The following is a 10,780-nucleotide window of genomic DNA, read 5'->3' as shown; positions in this document are numbered from 1 at the left end:
CAACAGAAATCTCACTCAGCTGTCTGTTGCTGTTTTTGGGCTCCCAGCCCGCTCCCAAGTGCCTTTGCAATTCTTACCAGGCTCTGTCTCTGGTTGTTCTGGTGCTTTACAGCTGCTCTTCAGTTGTTTTTTCTAGATGATTTGTTTTTATTTTAGTTGTAATTTTTGTTTGGTCCCAGGAGACAGTCTGTGTAACTTCCATTCACTCTGCCGCCATCTCTGTTCTCCCCTTCATGGACTCTTGATACTAGAATGTTACCTCTTGGAGGACAGAGAATATTTTGAATGTCAGTTCATCATTGTATTCCCAGGCCTAAGACTTATCAGGAACATCACAGGTACTCTAAGAATATCTGCAAAAAGAATGTTGAGTGTCCTAAACATCCTTTCACTCTGTCAATCCTGTCTCTGCCCTCACCTGAGCCCTCCTCTCCAAACCCTGCACTTTTCTTCATCCCTTGGAAGAAGTAGACACTACATCCCACATTGTCCCAGGGCTGTTTCTGGACTTAAGACTTTGTAAATGTTTATTGTTGTTTTATTAAATCATGATTGCAGCTTTTCCTCTTTCTCTTTCTCTCCCTGACCTCCATTTCTTTCCTCATCTCCGAGACAGCTCTGTTGAACTTCCCCATCTGGACCGCAGATTTCCCAGTCCTGGGTGGGGTGAAAACAAGGGGCAGAGATTCAGGGGGTTGGATGGATGGAAAATTTAAAACATTTAAGGTCACTTTCCTAATGTGCCCCAATCAAGGAAGCCTTGGGAAGTGTAGGTTTGTGACTCCTTCATGGTGAAGGGACTGAGGTTGGGTTGGGTAAGGAATCAGGATTCATAGAGGTCGGTGCCTGGTACCCAGAGGTTTCCTGTAAACTTGTGTTCAAAACATCTGAGTGCATGAGACGTCCTAGCTATGTGTCTTTGCTGCCCCTGTGTGTCTCAATTCAGAACTGTGTGAATTCAGCATGTCCAGGCCAGCACCAATGTCCAGCTCTGAGAATGGCCCTCAACCTCCCGTGACACCCTGGGTCCATCTTCATGAAAAGACGGAAGGTAAGAGGATGTTGATGCGTCAGGAAGCCTCTAAAATTCCAGAGATTCCTGTTTACTAGTATTTACTCCTGTGTATTGCTGTCTCCTCTAATGTGTGCTAAATATGTGACTTGCTTCCAATAAATGGAATCCAACAAAAATGATAAGAAGTCATTGTGATATTTGGTTATAAAGCTATGACATTTCTTATTTACACCCTTCTCTGTCTCATTTTCATTCATCCCTTCTCCCCTTCCTTTCTTTCTTTTCCTTTCCCTCCCTACCTGCTTCTCTCCCTTTGTTTCTCTCTCTGTCTCTCTGGGTCTCTATCTTTCTCCCTCTCTCTACCTTTCTGTATATCTCTGTTTCTCTTTCTTCCTTAACCAATGGAGAGGCCCAGATGTCCAGGAACTATTGTCTTTGGCTCAAATTGAAGTTGGAAATAAATCCCCCAGCCCCTGTCGACTTGAGATGATACAGTGCCTGTTGCTTTCTATTTTGTATCCCACATATGAGTGAAATCATAAGGTACTTGTCCTTTTCTGCCTGACTTGTTTTGATTAAAATGATACTCTCATGATCCCTCTATATTGTCACAAATGCCAACATTCCATCATCTTTTATGGCTGATTGGTACTCCAGTGTATATATGTACCACATCATCTTTATCCAACCATCTGTCAAATGGCACTTAGATTGTGTCCATGTCTCAGTTGTTGTGAACATAGGGGTACATATATTTTTACAAATAAATGTTACAAATATTTTATGTAGTGACCCAGAAAGATTGCTGACAATATGGTACCTCTATTTTTTTTTTTTTTCAATTACAGTTTACTTTCAATGTTGTCCTATATTACTTTCAGGTATACAGCATTGTGGTTAGATAACCATATACTTTATAAAGTGATCCCCCTAATGTTTCAATTTCCCACCTGACCCCTAATTCATAGTTATTAGAATATTAACTGACTATATTCCCTATGCTATAATTCACATCTCCGGGACTATTCTGTAACTACCAATTTGTACTTCTTAATTCTTTTTTCCTTGTTCACCCATCCCCCAACCTCCCGCCCTTCTGTCAACTGTCAGTCTGTTGTCTGTATCTATGAGTCTGTTTCTATTTTGTTTGTTTATTTTGTCCTTTAGATTCTACGCATAAGTGAAATCATATGGTATTTTTCTTTCTCTGTTTCACTTATTTCCTTTAACATAATACACTCTAGGTTCATTCATGCTGTCACAAAAGGCAAGACTTTATTCTCTTTTATGACCAAGTAGTATTCCATTGTGTATATGTACCATAGCTTTTTTTATCTACTTGTCTATTGATGGGCATTGGGTTTGTTTCCATATCCTGGCTATTGTGAATAATGCTGTAATGGACATGGGAGTGCATATATTAGTGTTTTGGGTTTCTTTAGATATATACCTAGAAGTGAAAACACTGGGTCATAAGGCAATTTTATTTTTTATTTTGTGAGGAACCTCCACATTGTTTTCCACAGTGGTCACACCAATCTGCAATCCCACCAATAGTGTACTAGGGTTCCCTTTTGTCCACATTCCCACCAACACTTGCTGTTTGATGATTTACTTATGATAGCCATTCAAAAAGGTGTGAGGTAGTATCTCATTGTGGTTTTCATTTGCATTTCTCTAATTATTAGTGATGTTGAAGAACTTTTTATATATTTATTAGCTATATGTATGTCTTCTTTGAAGAAGTGTCTATTCAGGCCTTCTACCCATTTTTTTTTATCCTCACCCAAGGATATTTTTTCAGACAGAGTGGAAGTGAGGGGGAGAGAGAGAGAGAGAGAGAGAGAGAGAGGAGAGAGAGAGAGAGAGAGAGAGATGCAAAAAAGAGACACATCGGCTGGTTGCCTCTCTCATGACCCCGACCAGGGCTGGGACAAAACTGCCACTGAAGTATGTGCCCTTGGCCAGAATTGAACCTGCAACTCTTTGGTCCATGGGCCGACACTCTAACTGCTGCACCAAACTGGCCAGGGTAATTCTGCCCACTTTTTAATTGAGTTGTTTGCTTTTTTGGTGTTGAATTGCAGGAATTCTTTATATATTTGTATATTAGCCCCTTGCCAGAGGTATTGTTTGAAATATCTTCTTTTATTTTGTTGGTTACCCCTTTTATTTAGTTATTTGCTGTGCTGCTGGTTATTTTAACCTGAGTTAACCTGAGTTATACATTGGGTTTATAATGCTTGCAGGATTTTTTTCCAAGATTGAGAAAGAAACAAATCTCTCTCTCTCTCTCCTCTCTCCCCACCCCCCTTTCTCTCTCTCTCTCTCTCTCTCTCTATATATATATATATATATATATATATATATATATATATAGTGTCCCAAAAAATGTGTACAGGGTGTCTGTAGATTCTATTACATTTTGAAAATAGAATGCATTTTAATAAACACTGGCTTTATAATTATTCAAAGTTGTATATATATATTTTAGGGGGATACCCTGCATATTAAGAATGCAGCCAACTCTGAATCCTGTTCCTGACTTTGTTTGTACATTTCCCTTCTTGTGGCACACTGTCCCTACCTTCTTCACAGGAACACTTCCTTCTTGGTGTGATTCAGGTGTCAGCCTGGAAGTCACCTTAATAGAGATTTATTGACCTTGAAATTCCAAAATTAAAATATCTCACATCTGTCTCTTTCACATCTCCCTTTATTATGCATTTGAAGTCCTTCTCGCCATTGGTAATTATCTCTGGCACACTGATTTTTTAAAAATCTTTTTTATTGAAATTTTAAGAGAAAGAGGAAGGAATAGAGTGATAAAAACATTGACGTGAGAGAGAAACATCGATTGGCTGCCTCCTGCACACCCACTACTGGGGATCAGGCCTACAACCCAGGCATGTGCCCTGACCAGGAATTGAGCTGAGACCTTTTAGACCATGGGACAATGCTCAATTCACTGAGCCACACTGGCTGGGCTGTTTTTAAATATGATTATTGTTATTATTGTTTTTCCTGCTGGACTGGAAATAGTGGCTTTGTTTACTTTTATTTTTTTAAATTACTTTTTCTTTTCTGGTGTACAGTTCTCCAAATTTTTTTCCATGTATAGTTTTATGGGATATGGAGTGGAAGAGCACTATTTATATTTTTGGTATCTTCAAAGTTATTGTCCTGAGATCAGGATACAGCCTCCCAAAACTCCCTCATACTAAAACTTTGTAGTCACAGAAAAGGATTTATTTTTCCTCTCTTCCTTACTTCTCTGTTGCCAGTGCTTAGAACAATAACTTGCATGGAAAAGACACTTGGTAAATATTTGTTGAATGAATGAATGAATGAATGAATGAATGAAGCAAATAGATGTTGATGCCTACAAATATTGGAAGTTGGTATTGTAAACATTTCCAAGACAAACCTGTCTTGGAGTTGTGGCCTTAACTTAACACAAAAGAAGACAGATAGTTTGGCTGATGGGAATCTTGAGGTTTTTATTGGTGCTGTCATCTCATTGCATAAAAGAGGAAAGAAGCTAAATAAGTATTTCAGCTCAAGCTGGATACAGAAAGAAATGATTTCACAAAAGTCCATGAGCCCCTAAATTCTAATAATTTCTAGGCCTCTGGATATTTCAGCTCTCTTCATCAACATGGGAACTACCTGCAGGCATATGGCAGGAAAAGGGAAGGAACTTACCAGGAGAGAGAGCTGTAATTGACTTTCACCCAATTTTTGGTTACTCTAAAAAAAATCTCTTACCAGATCATGGAGTGGTAACCCTATGGCAAACCTCTTAAATCTTAAATTTTGGGTTTTATTCTCCAGAATATCCACCAGAAAATGTCATTATTTTTTAACCTACAACATGGCCAGTTCTGGAGTTCTCTTTGTTCAACTGAGAAAATCTAATTTAATCATCCCTGGAAGGAATGTAACATAAGCAAATTATTATTCAGTCTTTCTGCTTAAGATGATGTCACTTTCTTAGCACCATTTAAAAATTGCTGGCCCCACCTAAAGTCACTGCACAATTAATTTTAGTTGCAAATATCCAGATGAGTGTTAGGATTACCTGACAGTGGACATAAGTATAATTTATTGCCTTCATGGGGGCTTTAGAATGAAGAAATGAGATAGTGCAAAGAAACATGGTGTGGTGTGTGACACAAGACATACTCATAATGAACAGCTCTCACAAGCAGTGTTACTACTTAAATGTATCCCAGTGACATATATGGCAATTGAGACATGCCTCAGTGTCCTTCTGATTTAGAGAGTCATAATTCAGTTGATTGGTATCACCTTTCATATTCTTTGGCTATGAAGATGTGTGCCATCAGATGGTGGTTCCTCACTTTCTTAGTGCATGGTTTGAACTTCTTTCTCCTAGTGCCTTCTACAACTTTCCCCGAGCGCACTCCACCTCACTTCTCCAGAAGATAGGACAGGAGTGGGGGGCGGGGACATGCATTGCACTCACATCTTCCCTGACTTTGGTCTCTAGAAGCCAAATTAGCAGCCTGGTTCTTACAAGAAAGACCAAACCCTGAGGTTTATTTTATCTTAAAGCTCTTTTTTAAGTGGCATCTCCCAAGTCATTCACTATCACTAGATTTTTTGCTTGACAAATGCATTCTTCTTTCTCTTTCTCTTGCTCTTACATTTCACCTACTGTGTTCTTGATCTGAGACACTCTTACTCTTTGTATTTGCCTCAATAACATCATCTTATCCTTTGAAATAAGTCTCTACCCTCCAGATTCTGTCAAGTGTTCTTGCTGTATTCTATTTTTTCCCCTCATGTATAAATTCCACTGTATTATAATTACATGTCTACTGTCTTCTTCCACACTTAATTATAAGGATCTTCCAAACAATAGGTATTGTGTCTCTCCTGCTTACCACACTATAGCCAGTAACTGCACTAAGTTTATAATAGATACTCAATGAGTATTTGCTGGATTCTTAACTACAGTAAATCCAATATGGTAGAATTAGACTGATTCTCCCAGGAATATGGCATAAGACATACACAAAAGGACTCTTAGTGGTCTCAGTAATTGAGAAAATAGTGACAAGCTCATCTTGAGGTTTCCTTATAATCTTCTGCAGTTCAAAATTCAAAGTGGCTACTCTCCCAACTCAAAAAATCCAGATTTTTTTCTCAAAAACCCAGATGTTTGCATCTCATTCCCTGAAAACTCCCAGGTATCCTGGTGGTTAAGACAATGCGGTAATTTTTCTTTTGATGAGCTTCCTCAGGGCCCCATTTATGTCTCTGTTTCTCAGGCTGTAGATGAAGGGGTTCAACATGGGGGTGACTGCAGTGTACATTACAGCAGAGGCTTTCTCCTTCACAGCTGTGCGGACAGATGAAGGACACAGATAGACCCCAATGGTGGTCCCATAAAAGAGGGCAACCACAGAGAGGTGGGAGCTGCAGGTGGAAAAGGTTTTCTTCCTGCCACCTGCAGAGGGGACCTGCATGATGGCCACAATAATGCGAGCATAGGAAACCAGGATGCAGATGAAAGGTGTGGCTATCACCATCCCAGCCACAATGAGCACAAAGATCTTGTTCACAGAAGTGTCAGTGCAAGAAAGTCTGAGAAGGGGAGTGAGGTCACAGAAGTAGTGAGGAATCTTGTCACCACAGAAAACCAGGCGCATCATCAGGAGGATGTGGGTAAGGGAGATAAAGTAGGAAAACACCCATGGACCACCGGCCAACAGGCCACAAAGGCGTGGGCTCATGATAGTGGTATAATGTAAGGGGTGACATATAGCCACAAACCTGTCATAAGCCATCACAGCAATTAAGATACTGTCAACAATGCCAAAAAAATGGAAAAAGTACATTTGGGTCAGGCAACAAGGATAGGAGATAAACTTGCTCTTAGTTTGAATGTTCACCAGCATCTTAGGGACAGTGTTAGTAGCCAGGCCAAAATCAACCAAAGACAGGTTGGCTAAGAAGAAGTACATGGGAGTGTGGAGGTGAGAGTCTGAGCTGATGACCAGGATGATCAACAGGTTCCCCACTACTGTGACCACATACATGCAGAGGAACAGAGCAAAGAGGAGAGTCTCCATTTCTGGTTTCTCTGAAAGTCCTAGAAGGATGAATTCGGATATACTGGTTGTGTTCCTTTGTTCCATGGGTATAATTCCTCTGAAAGTATTGAAAGGGGGAAGTTATGTAAATGCTATAGAGATGATTTTGGAAGATTAGTTGAGAATACATCCAATTGACCATCTAGGCTAATTATGATATCAACTCATCTATTTGTTGCATCTTAGACTATTGATGAAGTGTTTAAAGCAACTCATATGTCAAAACTTGGTTCTAAGATGCTTCCCTGAATATTCTTGTTCCAGACCAAGACTGAGTTCATGCATGAATTTTTGCTGGAAAGAACCCACAAAGATTTACTTTATGATAAAACCAATTAAATCCAGAAAGAAGTAAAATCCAAGAAGCAACAGTCAGTCAACAGAGTGGTATATATGTAGAAAAAATATAAGCAAAATATTGAGTTTCAGAATTGTTAATAATTGTAGTCAGAATGTGCATGTAAACAAGACGAATAAAAATGTGAGGCAGAAATTATATTAAGATAAAAGGGAGAATTAGAATAAAAGCTGTAAGTTTCTTGTATTGAGTTGCAGGGGAACAGAAATTTTGAATATTTTGCACTTTCTACATAAAGCATACATGACTAAGGTTTAGGTGTAATCACTAAAAATTAGTATAAAACATATAACTTCTAAATTGCAGAAGAGCACAACAGAAATAAAGAGATTTTAATCAAGCCACTTTTAGGAAAGGAGGTATAAAGAAGCAAAGAAAAATCACAAACCATAGGGGTAACTACAGCAACTGTCTACATGCTTTAAACAAGTTATTAAAAGCAGAGACTCTCATGTTGGACAAAGAAACAAAATCCTAATATCTCACATGTACATGAGATACATTTAAACTATAATGACATAAAAAGATTAAGTATAAAAGAATGGTAAAGCTATAGCTAGAACTACTAACCAAAGGAAAGTTGGATAGCTTATTAATGTCAGGTAAAACATACTTAAGGCAAAAGGCATTAAAAGATAAAAGGAAGGTCATTATGTAATAACAAAGAAAAAATTCATTCAAAAGGGGAGAAAAGAGCTACTAATATGCATTTTCATAGGTTTATTCTATAAAAAGTAAAACAAACTAAGCATAGGAAAAAATTATAAACTATATCATATAGGAGATTTTATCATATCACTTTTAGTAATTGATAGATCAAGAAGACAGAATTTTCGTAAGAGTATTGAACCAGCTTGATTTGAGCACTACACTAAATTATTAGAGAATTCGCTTTTTTTTCAAGGACATATAGTAACTCTTACTACTAAAAAATACACATTAAACAAAGCATGTTCCCTGCTCAAAATATAATAAAATTAGAAATCAATAATAAAGGAGATAATTAGTCTATTCCTGTATGTTTGGTAATACTACAAGCACACTTAGAGTCAGGTATATGACAGTGACAGCAGCATGGCTGTGTGAGAAAGTCTCCAGGTCTCTCCCTTGAAGTTACAAGTTGGACAGCTATAACACAACAGAGGATTCCCTACTCAACACACAAACATGTCTGAGACTTTGTGCACTGAGACATATGGAGGTAGGAGTATCTGAGCCAACAGCAGAGATGGGGCTGGGAGGGGGCAGAACACAGACAGAAGCCATGGGCAGTCCCGCACTCCACGGTCTCAGTGGAAGTGACAGCAGCACAGGTTTGGGGTGCAATCTCCACTGTCACACTGGAGGAGCAGAGACAATAGTCGGATCTGGGTGATCAGCACAAATTGAGTATGGGTCCAGGGTCAGGGACAAAGAAGCAGCGCAAAAAAAAAAAAAAAATCTCAGCACTCCACATCCCTCCAAAACTGGACAAAGGGTTCCACAGATGCAGCAACCCACTTACTCCATCCCTGAGTCCCACACAGCAGTAAAATCCTCACTCAGCAGATTCCAAAAGGGCTAAAAAACACTTTCAAGCCTAAGTAGTCTGTATTTATTGTTGAAAAACCCTTCAGGAAGAACACAACTGTGGACACATGAACCCACTTTCCCTCCCCCTGCTCATCTTTCCCCTCCCCATCAAAGTGCAGCCTGGTAGAGACAGCTGGGTCAACGCAGACAGAGCAGCTATGCTGGTGGCTTCTGGCTATAGAAAGAGGACACTGGGAACACACTTGAAGACACATGGCCTGACACTTTCAACTGATGGGAGCGGTGCCCCTAGACTGAGGTGACTGGGTCATAAAGGGGACATCACTTTCTCAGAGAATATGAGGCATTTTCTGCAGCTGAGGCAACAATGCCCCCACAGAGATCCTGGATGCCCCAGTGGTGCAGGTAAGAGAAAATAGATCTTGCACTTCAATGCCACTTACTGGAGAGAGAGAGAGAGAGAGAGAGAGAGAGAGAGAGAGAGAGAGAAACTCCTACTTATCAACCTGCTAAACAGTGAAGTGTCAAATACTTTAAAAAGCAGATTTCATTCCAAGAAATGCCCAGGCAGAGAAATAATCCATCAAGCCTAATGAATAACAAAAGTAAAAAGGAAGTTCAGAAAGAAAATAAAAAATCTCCAGAAAATAAACTAAAAGACGTGGAAGAATGTGATCTTAATGACAGAGAATTCAAGAGTACAGAGAAATCTTCACTGTACAGTGAGAGAACAAGAGTACAGTAAAAAAAAAAAAAAAAAAAAAAATCAATGAGATACAAGAAAACTCAGAAAAGCAATTCAACAAACTTAGAAATAAAATTAATGAACAAAAAGATTACTTCACCAAAGAAACTAAAACTATAAAAAACAACAAAACAGATATTCTGGAGCTGAAGAACTCAATAAATGAGATGAAGAATGAATTAACAAGCTTAGGATTAGAGCAGACCAGATGGAGGAAAAGGTAGAAGATAGAAATAAGAAATGACTCAGGTAAAAAAATAAGAGAATCAAGAGTAAAAATAAAAAAAATAGAAAACTCTATGAAAACTATCTGACTCCATTAAAAAGAGAGCAATATAAAAATAACGAGTATACTAGAAAGAGAAAAATGGGAGAAGGGAACAGAGAGCCTATTCAAACAAATAATCAATGAGCACTTCCCAAACATATGGAAAGAAATGAATCCTCAAATAAAAGAAGCTAGAAGAACACGGAATTATCTCAACCTAAAAAGAACTTCTCCAAGGCATATTTTATTAAAACTGTCAAAAATTAATGACAGAAATAACTCTCAAGGCAGCCAGGGAAAAGATGGTAACCTGTAAATGAAACCCCATTTAATTATCATTGGACTTTTCTGAAGAAACCCTATTTAGGAGAGAATGGAATGATATATTCAAATCAATAAAACAGAGATATTGATTCGATAGACATATAAAGAGGCTTCCAGACAAGAAAAACCTAGCCCTGGCTGGTTTGGCTCAGCTGTTAGAGTGTCGGCCCGCAGACCAAAGAGTCATGGGTTTGATTCCAGCCAGGGGCATATACCTCAGTGGCAATTTTTCCCTGGCCCTGGTGGGGGTCACATGGGAGGCAGCCAGTCTATGTGTCTCTCTCACATTAATGTCTCTCTCTCTCTCTCCCTCCCTCCCTCCTAAATACATATCTATCGATAATTGAACCTACAAACCAAATGAACAAGCAGAACAGAAACAGACTCATAGATACAGAGAACTTTTTGTTGTTTG

The 10,780-nt window shown here is 38.8% G+C and overlaps 1 protein-coding gene across 1 annotated transcript; it reads right to left on the bottom strand.

Annotated features, from left to right (window-relative positions):
* Positions 1–6,243: 6,243 nt before the first annotated feature.
* LOC118616195 (olfactory receptor 24) lies at positions 6,244–7,182 on the bottom strand. The gene has a single exon (XM_036241654.1). It carries the CDS (start codon positions 7,180–7,182, stop codon positions 6,244–6,246), a length of 939 nt encoding a protein of 312 aa, XP_036097547.1.
* Positions 7,183–10,780: the final 3,598 nt, after the last annotated feature.

This window comes from Molossus molossus, unplaced genomic scaffold (genome assembly GCF_014108415.1).
Source record: "Molossus molossus isolate mMolMol1 unplaced genomic scaffold, mMolMol1.p scaffold_m16_p_4, whole genome shotgun sequence".
Classification (NCBI taxonomy): Eukaryota; Metazoa; Chordata; class Mammalia; order Chiroptera; family Molossidae; genus Molossus; species Molossus molossus.
The sequence above is the reverse complement of the archived record's forward strand: the minus strand, read 5'-3'. Positions and strand labels throughout refer to the sequence as shown.